The sequence below is a fragment of the Ailuropoda melanoleuca genome, chromosome 5 (assembly GCF_002007445.2).
Source record: "Ailuropoda melanoleuca isolate Jingjing chromosome 5, ASM200744v2, whole genome shotgun sequence".
NCBI lineage: Eukaryota > Metazoa > Chordata > Mammalia > Carnivora > Ursidae > Ailuropoda > Ailuropoda melanoleuca.
The window spans coordinates 28,076,847-28,094,783 of NC_048222.1; the positions used below are offsets into that span (position 1 = coordinate 28,076,847).

General features: G+C 41.7%; 1 protein-coding gene and 1 pseudogene across 1 annotated transcript; one reads left to right on the forward strand and one right to left on the reverse strand.

The window, feature by feature from the left end:
• The first annotated feature begins 312 nt into the window (after window positions 1-312).
• LOC100478546 (DLA class II histocompatibility antigen, DR-1 beta chain-like) lies at window positions 313-2,891 on the forward strand. The gene is made up of 4 exons (XM_034660515.1): window positions 313-736; window positions 1,458-1,568; window positions 2,240-2,263; window positions 2,554-2,891. Exons 1-4 carry the CDS (start codon window positions 328-330, stop codon window positions 2,565-2,567), a joined length of 558 nt encoding a protein of 185 aa, XP_034516406.1. The 5' UTR covers window positions 313-327; the 3' UTR covers window positions 2,568-2,891.
• A 5,731-nt stretch (window positions 2,892-8,622) lies between these two features.
• LOC117802440 lies at window positions 8,623-15,431 on the reverse strand (annotated as a pseudogene).
• Between the last annotated feature and the right edge of the window lie 2,506 nt (window positions 15,432-17,937).

The window sequence follows — 17,937 nt, forward strand, 5'->3', positions numbered from 1 at the left end:
CATAACTCTAAGAGCTAAGTCAGTATCACTATCCCCCTTGATAGGTCAGAAAGCTGGGGCACAGAGGAATGTAAAAATTCTCCCAGGATGAATCAGTAAAGTAGCAGAATCTGGATTTGAACCCAGTCAGCCTACGCCAGAAATCATGCTTTTAATTAAGACACTATATGCCTTGCAAACCTTGTAAACACTTCAATTCAACCAGGCATAACTGCTTCACACAATGAAAAATAAACCCCACCAATTTCCCCAACATCTCTCAAATCTAATGGATCCATACGTTTGGGATTAAATTCATGACTCATGATACTGGCTCTGTTGGGCCGCATGGCCAGCTTTGGGGGAAGCCTGCTTGAGACTCGGCCTGGGACCAGAGCCTGGAGGCAGCCAGGCAGCCAACCAGGGAGACTGACTCTGTCTTCCTCGCTGAGTCCCTCTACCACTTCTCTTCTAGTGGAGCCTACAGTCACCGTGTATCCTACGAAGACCCGGCCCCTGCAGCACCACAACCTCCTGGTCTGCTCTGTGAATGGTTTCTATCCAGGCCACATTGAAGTCAGGTGGTTCCGGAACGGCCAGGAAGAGGAGGCTGGGGTCGTGTCCACAGGCCTGATCCGAAATGGAGACTGGACCTTCCAGACCCTGGTGATGCTGGAGACAGTTCCTCGGAGTGGAGAGGTCTACACCTGCCAAGTGGAGCACCCAAGTTTGACGAGCCCTGTCACCGTGGAATGGAGTGAGAAGCTCTCTGACCTCCTCAGTTCCTCGCCCACCAAGCAGGGGACTTTGCTTCTTCCTGAGTGTCAGGGTTCTCTCTCTGTTTTCATCTGCCCCATGTTCTCTTCTCTTCAGCATGAGTCATTGGGGGTAGCTGAGTGATATCCTGTGATAGAAATCCTCTGATAGTTTAGAGATATCCTGTAATCATTTCTACAGATCCTGCATTCCTTGGAGAGGCAGTTGTGCCTGGCAGACAGAAAAGAGTTTGACTTTCCATGGCTCACAGGTCATGGTTCTGCCTTGACCGTGGGCACCAGGCCCCTGCCTCAGGCTGGCCTTGTGCGTCGGGCACTGTGGCTCTGAGTTGTTCATTGTGAGCTTAGAAGAGGCACATCCTGTACATTGTAGGGACCTTCCTGACTTGAGGAGAATCCAGTCTTGGATTCCTTCTATTTGCTCTGTCATCCTGCACGAGCTCCTTGAACTTCATGGAGTCCCAGGATCCTCATCCATCCATGTGGAAGTAGCGGAATTGTCAGAGCTGTGATGTTTAAAAAGTTCAGTGCCTAAACTTTGTATCTATGCAAAGTGATTTAATTTTCTTCTCCAGAAATTGCCAATTATTCTGCTTCTTTAGGGAAGCCTTCCTTCCTCGTTCTCAAAGTTCTCAATCCCTGAGTCTCCAACAGAGAAGTTGGATTGGGGGTAAAAATCATTAAAATGACTTCTTCCCTCAGGGGCACGGTCTGACTCTGCACAGAGCAAGATGCTGAGTGGAATCGGGGGCTTCGTTCTGGGTCTGCTCTTCCTGGTGGTGGGGCTGTTCCTGTACTTCAGGAATCAGAAGGGTAAGGCACCTGTTGGTGAGATTCTCCCTGGACTTTTCTAGGGGAAGAAATATGGCTTTGCTTAAGTTAATTCTCATCTCAGTGGCCCTGTATAAAACGTATCTTGGGGGCGCCTGGGTGGCACAGCGGTTAAGCGTCTGCCTTCGGCTCAGGGCGTGATCCCGGCGTTATGGGATCGAGCCCCACATCAGGCTCCTCCGCTGGGAGCCTGCTTCTTCCTCTCCCACTTCCCCTGCTTGTGTTTCCTCTCTCGCCTGGCTGTCTCTCTCTCTGTCAAATAAATAAATAAAATCTTTAAAAAAAAAAAAAAAAGAACCTGTCTTAACCTGGTCAACCTCAGATTTCCTGGAAATCCAGAAATCAACATTCCATGGTTACTATGTTGAAGCATAATAGGATCTGACCTGTGGAGATAAGAAAGAGGTTAACAAGAATGGAAACCTCAGGTAGAGACCCTGGGGCAAATGCAGGAAGAGCCACTAGTGAAATCCCACTGAATTTGTGTGACAGAAACTTCATGGGTCACACCTCTCACTTTCTGCTCAACCCTGGCATCATGGGATGTGGGTTGTGGTGTTAGAGAAACGAGGGGACTTTGGGGCTGGGGACATTGTATCTGGGGACAGGCTTGCCTCCATACTTTTAAGTATATGCTCCCCCTCTCTTTTCAGGCCACTCTGGACTTCAGCCAGCAGGTAATGCTCTTTCATTCTGTTTTAGAGATAGACTTGGTCTCCTAGAACTGACGGTAAAGACAAGCCAGGAGACAGAAATAACGGGAGGACTGAAATGTGATCAGGCAGTTTGCAGTAAAGCTTCTTTTCACCACTTAATAAATGGTCTGCGCTCTAGAGGAACATTGGCTCAAGGAGACCTAAGAATATGTTCTTCTTACTTCATTGCTTTCACTTGAGGCCCTGAGAGCGGGAGGCACAGCTTCTTGGAGAGGTGGGTCTGGAAACAACACTCTGCTGTGTCTCTGCAGGACTCCTGAGCTGACATGGAGATGGTGACACTCCAGGAAGAACTTTCCTCTCCAACTTCTTCGCAGAGTGAGAAGCTTCCAACTCTTATTTTTCCACAAATACAGTGCTTTTTCAGGATCTGGTTGGCCCTGGCGTCAGTGACCCTGAAGAAGCTGTCCTCCCTGTGGCTCCGTCTGCCCCATCCTTGACCTGGAAGCCCCAGTGTGACTGTAGGACCTCATCCACATTCTCTCCCAGCCCCTTCCGTGCAGCCCTTACTGCCTCCCTTGCTTGGGAACTCGCCTTCTGCCCACGTGTCTTTATAAGCTTTTCTCAAATAAACATGGGGTGAAAATCATCTGCTTCTTGTAGTTTCAAAGAAAAGAAGTATAAAAAAGAAACTAAGGGAACATTTCATCACATTACAAACATGGTATTCACTTATATTTCTGAATTTTAGTTACATATGAATCTGAAGATTTCCTTGCTTCCTTCCCTGTTTTTCCTTGGGTCTTCTGCATTTTGTAATTCAGCATGCTTTTCTGAGGCGAAGGAAGCCCTTAATGACCCATATCCTGGTGGTGTTCTATGTCTCCATGTTCACAAACACAAACACACAAGTTCCTTCACACCATAGGATGTGAACAAGGACAACAAATATAAGAAATGCAGGTTCCAGTTCAAAATGGTGAAATAGGAAGATCCTTAACTCACCTCTTCTCACAGACACACTGAATCTGTAGCTACAGGTGGAGCATTTTCATCTGAAAAGAAAAACAAAAAACAAAAACTAAAACTGACAGACCCTTTACACAGGGCAGCCACATGGAAGCAGGTAGGAGAGGCTAAAACACAATCTCACCATAAACCCCACCATGAGCCAGCAGCCTCAGTAGGAGAGAACTCAAAACCCAAAATTTCTCCCTGAGGATCATACCCCATACCAGGCACCCCAACTTTTAAGACCAGCACCTGAGAGACAAACCCCCAAAGCACCTGGTTTTGAAGACTGATGGGGCTAAAGCCCATGAGACCCAAGGGGCTGTGGCAAAATGAGTGTCTGAAAGTAGAAGAGGATGGTAAATTATCCTCCAAACTGAGAAGGCACTTTGAGACCAGGAAAATGAAGCATGTGACTCCATACACTTTATGCAGTTTTATTCAGGTAACTTACTGATGGGGGATCAGGCAGGCAATGATCCAAGCGCTGTGCAGCTATTCTCTGCAAAGTCTGGATCTTAGCCCTCAGATTTTATAGAGCAAGAGGATGTGCAGAGGGCACTGTGGTGTGGTCAAAGTGTCTTAACATTGAACAGTCCTCTGGTGGCACTTGGGTGCCAGAAAGTGGTGGGGGAGGTGACTACGTTATCTCTACAAGTTATCTAAACAACTTCTCAGAAGACTAGAGCAAGCCTTCCCCAACACCAGTCTGTGCATACATTAACCTCCAAGGCCTGGAACACTAATCTCCAAGCGAGGTTGTTGCAAGGAGAAAAACAAGATGGAGGGCCAAAGAAGGGGTCAGTATTGGCAGCACTCCTATAGAAGGAACAGCTCTTAAAGGGCCCATGCAGACTCACCTGCCCCCGGGCCAGCACAGAAGCAGCCCTTTGAAACATGCCATGACTTTATGTGAAAGAGACTCATTTTTTATTTTAAGTTTTGGTCTGAGGGGCAGGTGCCTGCTGGAACACTCTCTGAGTATGGATGCGTGTGAACACCATCTTCTTACACCCCCTCTGCCTTGCTAAAAAGCCAGCAGGTGCAGTCTTTTTTAATTCCCCTTTTCCTTTTTTTTTTTTTTTGCCTTCTTTCTTTTCTTCTTGTTTTCTTATCATTTTCTTTTTTATTCTTATCATTTCTCTCTTTTGTCATGGGAGGTCTCATCCTTGCACTCCCCTCTGCTTTGCTCTTACCAATGGGCATCATCTTTGTGCTATCCTTCTTTTTTTTTTTTTAAAGATTTTATTTATGTGACAGAGAGACAGCCAGCGAGAGAGGGCACACAGCAGGGGAGTGGGAGAGGAAGAAGCAGGCTCCCAGCGCAGGAGCCTGATGTGGGACTCGATCCCGGAACGCCGGGATCACGCCCTGAGCCAAAGGCAGACGCTTAACGACTGCGCTACCCAGGCGCCCCTTGTGCTATCCTTCTGCCATGTTTTACAGCACTAATAGCTCCCAGAGGGGAGAGTCTACATATGTCTGGTGCCCCGGTTTTTATGCCTGGTGACCCGGTTTTTGCAGCTGCCACCCAAAGAGATGCCCCTTAATTGCCTGGCTCCAAGAGCGGTGGGATTTGTGTCTCAGGTTTGCATAGGATCAAGAGACAGTTCCCAGGGCACTGCATAGACAACAGAGTGAAACACACCCCCAGTCTTTCCGACAAAGAGGCCTATTTGCTTGGCCTGTAAATTTGGCCTGAGGGGCAGGCTTCTGGTTTGGCACACTTATACAGTACTACAGAGGTGCTCTCGGGGAACAGAGACCAGTTGATGCAATCTTTGTGCTCTCCCGTCACCTCATTATAGCTCACCAGTATCTTACAGAAAGTAGGTTATGACCTTCTTTGGTACCCCATGTTTTGCTGCTGCCACCAGGGGAAACCTCTATTTCACCTGTCTCTGGTGGCTAGCTGGTCTTAAGCTTGCAGCTACCACACCACAGAACTGTAATCAGCAGAGAAGAGTCCTCAGATAGCTCCCACCCTCAGGGCACAACAAGAAGCAACAGACCCAGGAGCTTAATTTTTCTGCAAAATAGACCTATGAGCTTATCACTATACTGTAACCTGAGAAACAGGCATCTAATTAAACACACATCTAAGGGCTGACTGTAAACCTTTCTTGAGACCTCAAAGGGCAGGTATTATCCTTGTGCACTCCTCACCTCCAGATAGCCTGAGGGTTCTGGGGCCAGTGGGGCTTACACTTGCATGCACAGGACTGTACATATTTGCATTCTATACAAGCTGCTTTCTGAGAAGCTGGCTTCCAAACAGCCTGAATCCAGGTACTGACTGAGATCCTCCCCTTAGGGGCATGGTTTGGTCTTGGTACACCTTCAACTACTGGGAGCTATTAAAATAAAACAGTCTGCTTGGACAATCACAAAGATTTGAAAGACAACCAAGAGCTAGGGCAGAGTTGAATGATGAGGTTTACTTCTACATAAGGCCAACCCTTCAAGACCAGGGTAAGGGGCTCTTTCATCTAATGCATAGAAACCAACACAGAGAGTCAAGCAAAATGAAGAAACAAAGGATTATGTTACAAACAAAACAAAAAGATAATAACTCAGAAAAAAAAAACTTACTGAGATGGAATAAGTAATTTACCTGAAAAACAGTGAAAATTAATAATTATAATGATGCTCACTGAACTCAGGAGAAGAATGGCTGAACACAGTGAGAACATCAACAAAGGAATAGAAAATATAAAAGAGTTCCAAACAGAAGTTACAGAACTGAAGAATATAATAACTGAATGAAAAAAAAATACACTAAAGGGGTTCAACAGCAGACTAGATGAAGCAGAAGAAAGGATCAATGAGCTAAAAGGCAGGACAGAGAAACTCACCCAATGAGAGGAGGAGGAAGAAGAGGAAGAGAAGGAAGAGAAGGAGAAGAAAGAAAGAGAGCAAGTGATAAAGGGGAAGAAAGAAAGAGAGAAAGAAAGAAAGAGAAGAGAAAGAAAGAAAGAAAGAAAGAAAGAAAGAAAGAAAGAAAGAAAAAGAAAGAAAGAAAGAAAGAAAGAAGAAGAAAGAAAGAAAGAAAAGGTAACTTAAAGGATTTGTGGGACAACAACAAGGACACTAATTTTCACCATATGGACCCAGAAGAAGAAGAGAGAGAAAGGGGCAGGAAACTTATTTGGAGAAATAATGGCTGAAAACTTTTTTAATCTGGGGAAGGAAACAGACAGCCAGATCCAGAATGTCCAGACAGTTTCAAACAAGATAAACCCAAACAGCCCCACACCAAGACACATTATAATTAAATGTGAAAAGTTAATGGCAAAAAGAGAATCTTAAATGCAACAAAAAATAAATTAAAAATTAAAAGTTTGTTATCTTCAAGGAAACCTTCATAAAACTATCAGCAGATTTTTCAGCAGAAACTTTAAGGAGGGAGTGGAGCAATATATTCAAGGTCTCATAAGAAAAAAGATTTCCAACCACGAATACTCAGTAAAGTTATCTTTCAGAATTGAAAGAAAAACAGAGCACTATTAGTAAGAAGAAAACATGAAAGTTTAAATTTCACTGGTAAAAGTGCATATATAGTAAAAGCAGTGGATTAATACACAGTTTATGAAGCTAGAATAGAGGTTAAGACAAAAGTAGTAAAAATACCTGTAACTAAAATAATTAGTTAAGGGATGCATAAGATAAAAATATGTAAAATGTAATTAACATCAGAAACATGAAACATGGGGGAAGTATAAAATTTAGACCTTTAGAGTGTCCAAACTTAAGTTATAACCTTAAAATAGACTGTTCTAAGTTGTTATATGTAAGCCCCATAGTAACCATCAAGCAAAAACCTATATTAGATACACAAAGATAATGAAAAAAATCTAAACATACAACTAAAGAAGTCTAAAGCCACAAAGGAAGAGAGCAAGAGAAGGAAAAAGGAACAAGGGAATTACAAAGCATCCAGGAAATAATTAACAAAATGGCAATAAATACACGCCTATCAATAATTACTTTAAATGTAAATGGACTAAATTCTCCAAAAGATGTAGTGACTAAATGGTTAAAAATATAAGACCTATCTATATGCTGCCTACAAGAGACCCACTTCAAACATAAGTACACACACACACTGAAAATGGAGGGATGGAAAAAGATATTCCATAAAGATGGAAATCAAAAGAAAGTTGGGGTAGCTATACTTAAATTGACAAAATAGACTTTAAAACAAAGATTATAACAAGAGACAAAGAAGGGCATTACATAATGATAGAGAGATATAACATTTGTGAATATTTACACATCCCACATAGGAGCACCTAAATATATAAAGCAAATATTAACAGATCAAAAGAAAGAAGTAGATAGCAATACAATAATAGTAGGAGATTTAATATCCCTCTTTCATCAACGATAGATCATCCAGACAGAAAACCAATAAAGAAATTATGCCCTTAAATGACCCCACTAGGAGCTATCTGATATATACAAAACTTCCCACCCAAAGGCAAAAAAATACATTCTTCTCAATGTCATTTGGAACGTGCCCCAGGACAGATCATCAGTTAGGCCACAAAAACAAGTCTTAATAAACTTAAGAAGATTAAAATCATATCAAGCATCTTTTCCCACCACAATGGTATGAAACTAGAAATCAATTACAAGATGAAACTGGAAAGAACATGGTCAAGATTAACATTATTGAAATAGTATCAACAATAGTACTGAAGAAAAAAAATGTTGACAGTCAAAAGAATTTAGCGTCTAACTCCTGTTCTGGAAGGCAAATAAAGCAACTGTCATGTATTTACCTAGATGACAGAATCAACTGCCTATAGGACTGATTCTTGTTGTGCTTTGTGCTTTTCATCACTTAGAATTTGTTTCCTTTTTTTTTTAAGATTTTATTTATGTATTTATTTATTTATTTGTTTAATTTATTTGACACAGAGAGAGAGAGAGAGCACAAGCAGCGGTAGCAGCCAGCAGAGGGAGAGGGAGAAGCATGCTCCCCAATGAGCAAGGAGCCCGATGCAGAGCTTGATCCCAGAACCCTAGGATCATGACCTGAGCCAAAGGCAGATGCTTAACAGACTGAGCCGCCCAGGTGCTCCATCACTGAGAATTTGTATCAGCAATAAGTTCCTTATTTCTGGAGAAGCTTAAAATTTCTAATAGTCCCTGTTATTTTCTGCTTTGATTATTAGAAAGCATGTTTTCTCTGGTTAATAATGTAGCCATGGTTTAGATAATATTTTCTTTTGTAGCCCCTTTGTTATTTTGTTTAAACAACTGACTTCTCTGAAAACTTTTTCTTTAAGATTAGTTCCCAAATTCTGACATAGATATTCTGACCTGACAGGATATCTTTTGCACCCAAATCATCTTTAGCATTTCTAGATGGATGTATATAGCATGTTTTGCTCCAACTTTCTTGGATAACCTAGGGGATAAACATAAGACCAAAATATGGATGTTAGCAATAATCAATGAGGCTCGTGTACTCCAATGTTCTCAAAATTGCTCTACAATATTGAACGAGTTGGTTTCAGTACAGAAGTCTGTTGCATCTATAAACCAATAATGAAGAATCAGAAAGAGAAATTAAGAAAACAATCCTATTTATAATTGCATGAAAAAATACGTAGGAATAAATTTAACCAAGGAGGGGAAAGACCTGCACATTAAAAACTATAATAAATTAATAAAAAGAAATTAAAGAAGACATAAATAAATGAAAAGATATTCTGTGCTTATGGATTGGAAGAATTTATTATTAAAAATGCCCCAATTACCCAAAGCAATCTTAAGATTCATCACGATCCCCACACAAAATTACAAAACTCCAATTCACAAAAATAGAGCAAACAATCTTAAATTTGTAAGAAGTCAAAGCCAAAGCAAACTTGAGAAAGAGAAATAGAGCTGAGGCATTACACTTTTTGATTTCAAACTGTATTATAAAGCTTTGGTAACTAAAACAGTATGGTATTGGCGTAAAACAGACACATAGATCAATGGAACGGAATAGACAACCCAGAAACAAACCTACATATATATGGTCAATTCATTTACGACAAAAGAGCCAAGAATATACAAAAAGGAAAGGACAGTTTCTTTAAAAACTGGTGCTGGGAAAACTAGACAGCCACGTGCAAAAGAATAAAACTGGACCACTATCCTACACCACACACAAAAATCTACTCAAAATGGATTAAAGACTTGAACATAATAACTGAAACCATAAAGCTCCTATATGAAAACATAAAGGTAAGCTCTTTGACATTGGTCTTGGTGATGATTTTTTGGATTTGACACCAAAAGCAAAGGTAACAGAAGCAAAAATAAATGAGTAGGACTACATGAAAGCAACAGCAAAGGAAATCATCAATAAAATGAAAAGGCAACCTACTGAATGGGAGAAATATTTGCAAATCATGTATCTGATAAGGAGTTAATATTCAAAATATATAAAGAACTTGTACAAATCAAAAGCAAAAAAACAAAAACAAAACCTACCAACCTGATTAAAAAACAAGACATACAAATGGCCACCGAGTACATGAAAAGGTGTTCAACATCACTAATCATTAGGGAAACGCAAATCAAAACCACAATAAGACATCTCCTCACACCTGTTAGAATAACTATTATCAAAAAGACAAGAAATAATAAGTGTTGGTGAGGATGTGAAGAAAATGGAACCCTTGTGCACTGTTTGTAAGAACTTAAATGAGTGCAGCCACTGTAGAAAACAGTGTTAGAGGTTCACAAAAAGTTAAAAATAAGAGACACCTGGGTGGTTCAGTCAGCTAAGCACCGGACTCTTGATTTCAGCTCTGGCCATGTGCTCAGCAGGGAGTCTGCTTGGGATTCTCACTCTCCCTCTGCCCCTCTCCCCCACTTGCTCTCTGTCTCTCTCTCTCTCTCTCTAATAAATAAATAAAATCTAAAAAAAAAAAAACTATTAACTGGAATGTGACCCAGAAGACGAGTCAGAGAAGTCTGTCTCTTTGTCACCATTTTCTGCCTATTCACAAGAGAAGGAGACAAGTAAACTGAGGACCTGGGACTATGGCTGGAACACCTAACCCTGTAGTAATGAGAGAAAAACTACAAGAATTGAGGCTACATTTAAACTTCTTGACTCAATACGAATTTAGTTTTAATCAAATTTCCCATTAGGGTGAAAAAAAAGTTTCAAAAAGAATTTAAGATTGCCTGCTGCCTAAGATTTTCTTGAGCATCCACTGTCCCCACAACCACCCCCATGCCTCATTAAACAGAATGAAGAGGCCAACTAAACTGTGCAACACACAGAAAAATCCTGCCCTGTGCCACCTCACAGAGGGGGCCGTGTGGGATAAGAGACAATGTAGACCGTCCTCACAAGCACAGCCAAAGAACAGCCAGATTCTTTTTTTTTTAATAATAATTTCTTATTATGTTATGTTAGTCACCATACAGGACATCCTAAGTTTTTGATGCAATGTTCCATGATTCATTACTTGCATACAACACCCAGGGCTCCATGCAATATGTGCCCTCCTTAATACCCATCACCGGCCTATCCCAATCCCCCACCCCATCCCCTCTGAAGCCCTCAGTTTGTTTCCCAGAGTCCATAGCCTCTTGTGGTTCATTCCCCCTTCTGTTTAACCCCCCTTCATTCTTCCCCTCCTTCTACCCATCTCCCTGCTGTTTCTTATGTTCCATAAATGAGTGAAACCATATGATAATTGTCTTTCTCTTGACTTATTTCACTTAGCATAATCTCCTCCAGTCCCGTCCATGTTGCTGCAAATGTTGGGTAATTGTTCTTTCTGATGCAGAACAGCCAGATTCTGAGACCAACCTCACTCCTCTTCCATCTCACTCTAAACCTTTCCCTCTTTGCTGATAGTAGTTTTGTTGTGGTTATGCTATTACTGCCTCTTGCATGGAAGAAAGCTGGATTTGTCATTTTACTATTGATTATAGGGACAATAAGATCCGCATCCATGACAGAAAAAGAAATTCGTATTACCAGAGATCCTGGACTTGACGGTCAATATAATTTATTTTTTTTCTCCCTTTAGAATGAGAGAAATGAACTTTGGTTGTATATGTACATAAATTCTACTTAGAGGGAGCATCTTTTGAATTTTTTTAATAGAAATAAGAAACAGAAAAAAAGAGTGAGAGAGAACATATCAGAATGTATGAGCCTTGTGTAATGGATTATGATAGTATCGTCATCATCATCAACACCATCTCATCATCCCTGCTATCTTTATCTATCCAGCCCTGCTCTTTTCCATCCTTGTTTAGAAAAAGAAGGAAAGAAGTCTCCATCCATGACACCGAAGTGGGACCTAATCCAAATCCTGGCCAATCAAAGCCCCACATCCCCCTGGATAAAAGTGATTGGTTGAAAAAGTGGAGTGTCCCTCAAGCTGGGCTTTCTCCAGATTGTAAGATTGAAGCTGACATAATGGTGTCTTGCTATCCAGATAAGGGGCTAAAAATATGAGATGGCCATTTTCCTAGCCATGTGGAAGACGTTTGACTCCATAGAAGAATATGAGGGAAAGCAACAGTGAAGCAGAACCCAGAAGGACATGCACAGAGAACATGAGCAAGAGAAAGCAAGAAACGCACATAAGGAGAACAGAGAGAAAGTCAGAGACATAAGCAATATAAACTGAGAAAGTAGAAAAGAAATGGACAGACTGACAGCAAGAGAAAAAATGACAGTCAGGCACATAGGCCCATATACTGAGAAAAAAAGAGGTGGACAGAAAGACAATCTGAAACAGAGATGGTACATAAAAGATACGTATATGTGAGAAAGACTCAGGGAGATGGGAGAGGGGGAAAAAAGACAAAGGCAGAGAAAGAGAGAGATATTCATAAACAGAGATCTGATATAAGAAGAAATGCAGACACAGAGACAAAAAAGCCATCTAATAGATTAAAAATATCATTCAGACAGACAGAGATGGCAAAAGAAATATGGAGAAAATGACAAAAAGAAGCAAACAGAAAGAGCAGAAAGAGAAAGAAGTATGCTGAGAGGTGGGGGTGGGACAGAGGAGCAGAGAGGGGCCAGCGAGGGGGGCAAAGAGCTACCAGAGAAGGGAGTTCAGCAGTACTTCCCTATAATTTTGGAAACTGGGGCATCATCCAAGCCTCACTGGATGGCTGAAACGAAGGTGGGTTTTATTCTGGAGAATAATCTCTGAAGTCTCCTGCAGAAACTATACAGAATATTTCCGACTTTTCCCCTACCCCAACTCACATGAAAATGAATGAGGCATGAAGCAAGGACAAAATAACAGAAGCATGTTAGAGTGTCCAGACAAAACAGCTCAACTCTTTTTCTTTTTTTTTTTGTTTTAAAGATTTTATTTATTTATTTGACAGAGATAAGAGACAGCCAGCGAGAGAGGGAACACAAGCAGGGGGAGTGGGAGAGGAAGAAGCAGGCTCACAGCAGAGGAGCCTGATGTGGGGCTCGATCCCACAACGCCGGGATCACGCCCTGAGCCGAAGGCAGACGCTTAACTTCTGTGCCACCCAGGCGCCCCTCAACTCTTTTTCTATCTTAACACGTGTCACGTTTCTGAGCATGAAGGGTAGGGATGTTACCCATTGGGTGGAGCCACAGGGTATTCTAGCATCAGCAAGAATGAAGAGAAAAGGGGGAAAAAGCTCATTAGCCTGGGTAGTGCAAAGAACGCATCTCACCCTCCAAAAGGAAATGAATGAGCAACCGTTGCTCTTCCAGACCGTTGTTTCTTCCACTCCCACCCCTGTACAGTTGGACTTCAACAGCCATAAAGTGAGATCACCCCAAAGTCGCTGAGCCAGTCACTAAAGGAAGATAAACAGAGATTCTGCATCTTTTAAGGATGGGGGCTCAGAGTAGGAAGTCACATATTAATAATCACCTGGCAAAGTGAAGAATAGTGTGAGAGCCTCTCTTCTCTATCTACCTAAGAATAACCCTCCACCACTCACCTCTGTGATGAAGCACACTTGACCCAGGATAAAGAGATCTCCCAGTCTCCCTAATTTTTACAGTTTACTACATGCCCACCTTTCTCTCCTTCCTTTGTGGGGTCAAGTAGCAAATGTAACACCATATGCCTCCACTCCAGCACCAGTCCTCCCTGTTTTCCAAGGTGCCATACCTTTCTTATTCTAAAAATCAATGATTAGGCCCAAGCCAAGAGAGATCAACCCCAGCACAGAACCCACAATTCCACTCAGCATCTTGCAATGGGCAGATTTAGATTGTGCTTCTGAAAAGTAAAAGCCTGAGTGTCAGTGTCTGTCCCAAGCCCCACAGAGTCCTCATCTGGAAGCCTAGAGGCCAATCCAGGATATAAGAACAGAAGAGCTTGAAACCAGGGAGGAAGGTGTCAAGGGCACACAAAGACTCCAAAGGGCAGCATGGATGAATGGGGGGGACGGTGATGGTAGCTTCTCAGGAGATATGTCCTTCTACAACCCCACCAACAATCTCCAAGAATCCAGCTTTCATTTCAAACCCAGAACTTCAATACTTCAGAGCAAAAATTGCCAAAACTGAACAGCAGCCTGGGGAGAGAGGTTATATAAAGGAACCACCATAAGGTCTTAAAAGAAAATGAAGATCAGGACTCAACATGGGCCTTCTGACTTGAGATGATGGCATGTCAGCTCTCCACAACTCTCAGCCCAAAAATTCTGTAAGAGAGTTAGGTAGGAATGAAATATGCATGACACAGCAGAGGTAAGGAGAAACACCCATCAGACCCAGAGTCCTCCCTCTCTTTCTGTTTTCCATTGAGTCCATAGTGTTCACGAAGTGCCACTTAACTATTCTACTATGATAGGGCTCTGGAGCCTGGGGGACTCTGGAGGTTTGGGTACTCTTGTTCTAATATGGAGCCTGGGCAGATGTGGACATCTCCACACTGTGGTATTATTTTTAGCATCACAAAACCCTAGTAAGTTCAGCCTCCATTCTGAATAACAGGTGTAGACACAACTCCAGCTATCTTTTCCTCTTTTTTTCTGGAACCATGTGACCTTAACTTGGCAAGAATAGATATTTATCACTGAGTAAACCATCAGGTTGTGATGGTTTAGAGCCTCTATCCTAGCTGGGAACATGGTCACTGTAGACCCCACTAGGAGGAATAACAGACAAAGAAAGAGGTTGTGGCAGGAAAGAAATGCTCACCATGGGCTTAATTCCCTCCGTTGATATTAAAGTGCAGAAGAAAATAGGTATTAAATACTCTTCTATTGAAATCCGAGCCCTGGGTTTTAATTAGCTAATTGGGAGCCTACTTTTCAGGAAAAACCTTTATTCAATGTTTACTTGTTTATTAAACAAGATAATTTATGTGAAAGCTCTTGTAACATGGAATGATAATTTTTTTAAGTATGTGTATGTACAAGTACATGCATATACACATAGGCACAGAGTGATGTGCACATCTCTGGGGGAGCAGCCCTGACTCCACTCCACTGAGTGAAGCTCACAGAAGAACTGCTCTAGAGGATAGAATTAAAGGGTGTGAGACTAATGGAAGAAAGCCAAGTGGAGGAAAGGAAAGCCTTTCAAGCAAGGAGGAACCGCTTCTGTAAGAGTAAAGACAAAGGAGGCAAACAAGAATCAGGCATTGCAGGGAGCTGTAGGAGGCGTGCATATGAGGGACTCAGAAGCTGCCAGATAGGACAGGACCTTGTGGCCTTTGATGGACTGAAGTTCAGAGCACTGAGGATGTAGGCTATTGCCCCAAATGTAGAATTCAGCCTGCCTAGATTTTCAGTTTCCTCCCCACCCACCCCCTCCCAACTCTGTCCAGCCAGGCTTCCAACAAATTTTTCCTTAGAGCTTAAAACCCCTCTCAGTCCCACCAAGATTGCAGGAAACCACAAAAAAAAATCCCTTCCCTGGGGCTTTCTCCACTAAGTTCTGGGGAGGCATGTCTCAGCCCATCCTAAAGTCACCTCTCCACTGAACAGTGTAGTTGTGCCTACACAGTGTCCACCTGGCCTGGCACTCCTCCGGGAGGTCCTTCTGGCTGTTCCAACTCCTAGCACTGACAGCCCCTGCTGTTACAACCACAAGCACTGCTACATCATTGTCAAAGCTCAGGATCTCCTCCTTGTAGATTTCTGTGGCCACAAGCCACACATTCCCAGTCCCATTGGTGACATAGCACATACCCTTAAAATGGGGCACAAAGTCCTCTGTGGGAGAGCATGTCTGTGTTAGATTCTGTTCAGCCTTGCATCCTAACCATCCAATCACTTAGTGTGGAGAGGTGCGGGGAAGGGAAACAAAACACCACTTCAGACAAGTGACTAAATAGAATCTTCTCTCAACTCTCAAAACTTTATCCCCAGAAAGAACTTAGATGATTTCCCTGTATTGAACATTTATTGAAGAAAATCAAATGTAAAGCAAGAAAAATAATGGAATAACAGTTTGTAATGAAGAAATAAAACTGCCAGAATTTGTACATGATAAATCTGAGAATAAAGAAAATCCAAAATAATCTACTGCTAAATGAATTTAAAGTAATAGAGAGTTTAGCAAGTAGTTGGACATAAGATCCATTTTAAAACATTCTATAGTTTGGGAGTGGATTCCTTTGGGTTTTCCATATAGAGTATCATGTCATCTGCGAAGAGAGACATTTTGACTTCTTCTTTGCCGATTTGGATACCTTTGATCCCTTTTTGTCTTCTGATTGCTGTTGCAAGGACTTCTAGTACTATGTTGAATAATAGTGGCGAGAGTGGGCATCCTTGTCGTGTTCCTGATCTTAAGGGAAAGGCTTCCAGCTTTTCCCCATTGAGAATAATGCTTGCAGTAGGCTTTTCATAGATGGCTTTTATGAGATTGAGAAATGTACCCTCTATTCCTACACTCTGAAGGGTTTTAATCAGGAAAGGATGCTGTATTTTGTCAAATGCTTTTTCTGCATCAATTGAGAGGATCATATGGTTCTTGAGTCTTTTCTTGTTGATATGATGTATCACATTGATTGATTTGCGAGTGTTGAACCATGCTTGCATCCCAGGTATGAATCCCACTTGGTCATGATGGATAATCCTTTTAATGTACTGTTGGATTCTATTAGCAAGGATCTTGTTGAGGATTTTGGCATCCATATTCATTAGAGAAATCGGTCTGTAATTCTCCTTTTTGAGGGGGTCTTTGCCTGGTTTGGGGATCAAGGTAATATTAGCCTCATAGAATGAGTTTGGTAGCTTTCCTTCTGTTTCTATTTTTTGAAATAGCTTTAGGAGAATAGGTATTATTTCTTCTTTGAATGTTTGGTAGAATTCCCCAGGAAAACCGTCTGGGCCTGGAGTTTTATTATTTGGAAGGTTGTTTATCACTGACTCAATTTCTTCATAGTTAATTGGCCTATTTAAGAAATCTATTTCTTCCTGTTTCAGTCTTGGTAGTTTATAGGTTTCCAGGAAGGCCTCCATCTCTTCCAGATTGTTTAGTTTTTTGGCATATAGCTGTTGATAAAAGTTTCTAATAATCCTTGCAATTTCAATGGTGCTGGTCGTGACCTCTCCCTTTTCAGTCATAATTTTAATAATCTCAGTCCTTTCTCTTTGTTTTTGGACAAGTTTTGCCAGTGGTCTATCAATTTTATGGATTCTCTCAAAGAACCAGCTTCTAGTCCTGTTGATCTGCTCTACTGTGGTTCTGGTCTCTAATTCATTGATTTCTGCTCTAATCTTGGTCAACTCCTTCCTTGTCAGTGGGTTAGGCCTGTCCCTCTGTTGCTGTTCCAGTTTCTTGAGGTGAGAATATAGAAACTGCATTTTAGATTTTTCTATTCTTTTGAGTGAGGCTTGGATGGCTATGTATTTCCCCCTTAGGACTGCCTTTGCAGTATCCCATAGGTTTTGGACCGTTGTGTATTCATTCTCGTTGGTCTCCATAAATTGTTTAATTTGTTTTTTGATTTCCTGGTTTATCGAGTCATTCTTGAGCAGGATGGTTCTTAGCCTCCAAGTGTTTGAGTTTCTTCCAGGTTTTTCCTTGTGGTTGAGTTCCAATTTCAGAGCGTTGTGGTCTGAGAATATGCAGGGGATAATTTCAATCTTTTGGTATTGGCTGAGACCTGTTTTGTGTCCCAGAGCATGATCTATTCTTGAGAATGTTCCATGGGCATTTGAATAGAATGAGTATTCTTTGGTTCTGGGGTGTAGTGTTCTATATATATCTATGAGGTCCAACTCGTCGAGTATGGCATTCAAAGCCTTTGATTCTTTGCTTAGTTTTTGCCAGGGTGTTCTGTCTATTTCTGATAGTGGGGTGTTGAGGTCCCCTACTATTACTGTGTTCTTATCTATATGTCTCTTTATTTTGGTTAAGAGTTGGCTTGTGTATCTTGCTGCTCCCCTGTTGGGGGCATATATATTAATAATTGTCATATCCACTTGTTGAATACTTCCTTTAAGAATAATATAGTGCCCTTCTGTATCTCTCTCTATGGCCTCTAGTTTAAAATCCAGTCTATCTGATATGAGAATTGCTACTCCAGCTTTCTTTTGAGGTCCATTTGCGTGGAAGATGGTACTCCATCCCCTTACTCTAAGTCTGAATGCATCTTTGGGTTCAAAATGAGTCTCTTGTAGACAGCAAATGGATGGGTCATGTCTTTTTATCCAATCTGCAACCCTGTGGCGTTTTATGGGAG

Coding starts and splice junctions, on each gene's coding strand:
- LOC100478546 (XM_034660515.1), top strand. CDS start 328: ATGGCCAGCTTTGGGGGAAGCCTGCTTGAGACTCGGCCTGGGACCAGA. Junction 737..1,457: donor CCCTGTCACCGTGGAATGGA/GTGAGAAGCTCT, acceptor TTCTTCCCTCAG/GGGCACGGTCTGACTCTGCA. Junction 1,569..2,239: donor GTACTTCAGGAATCAGAAGG/GTAAGGCACCTG, acceptor CTCTCTTTTCAG/GCCACTCTGGACTTCAGCCA.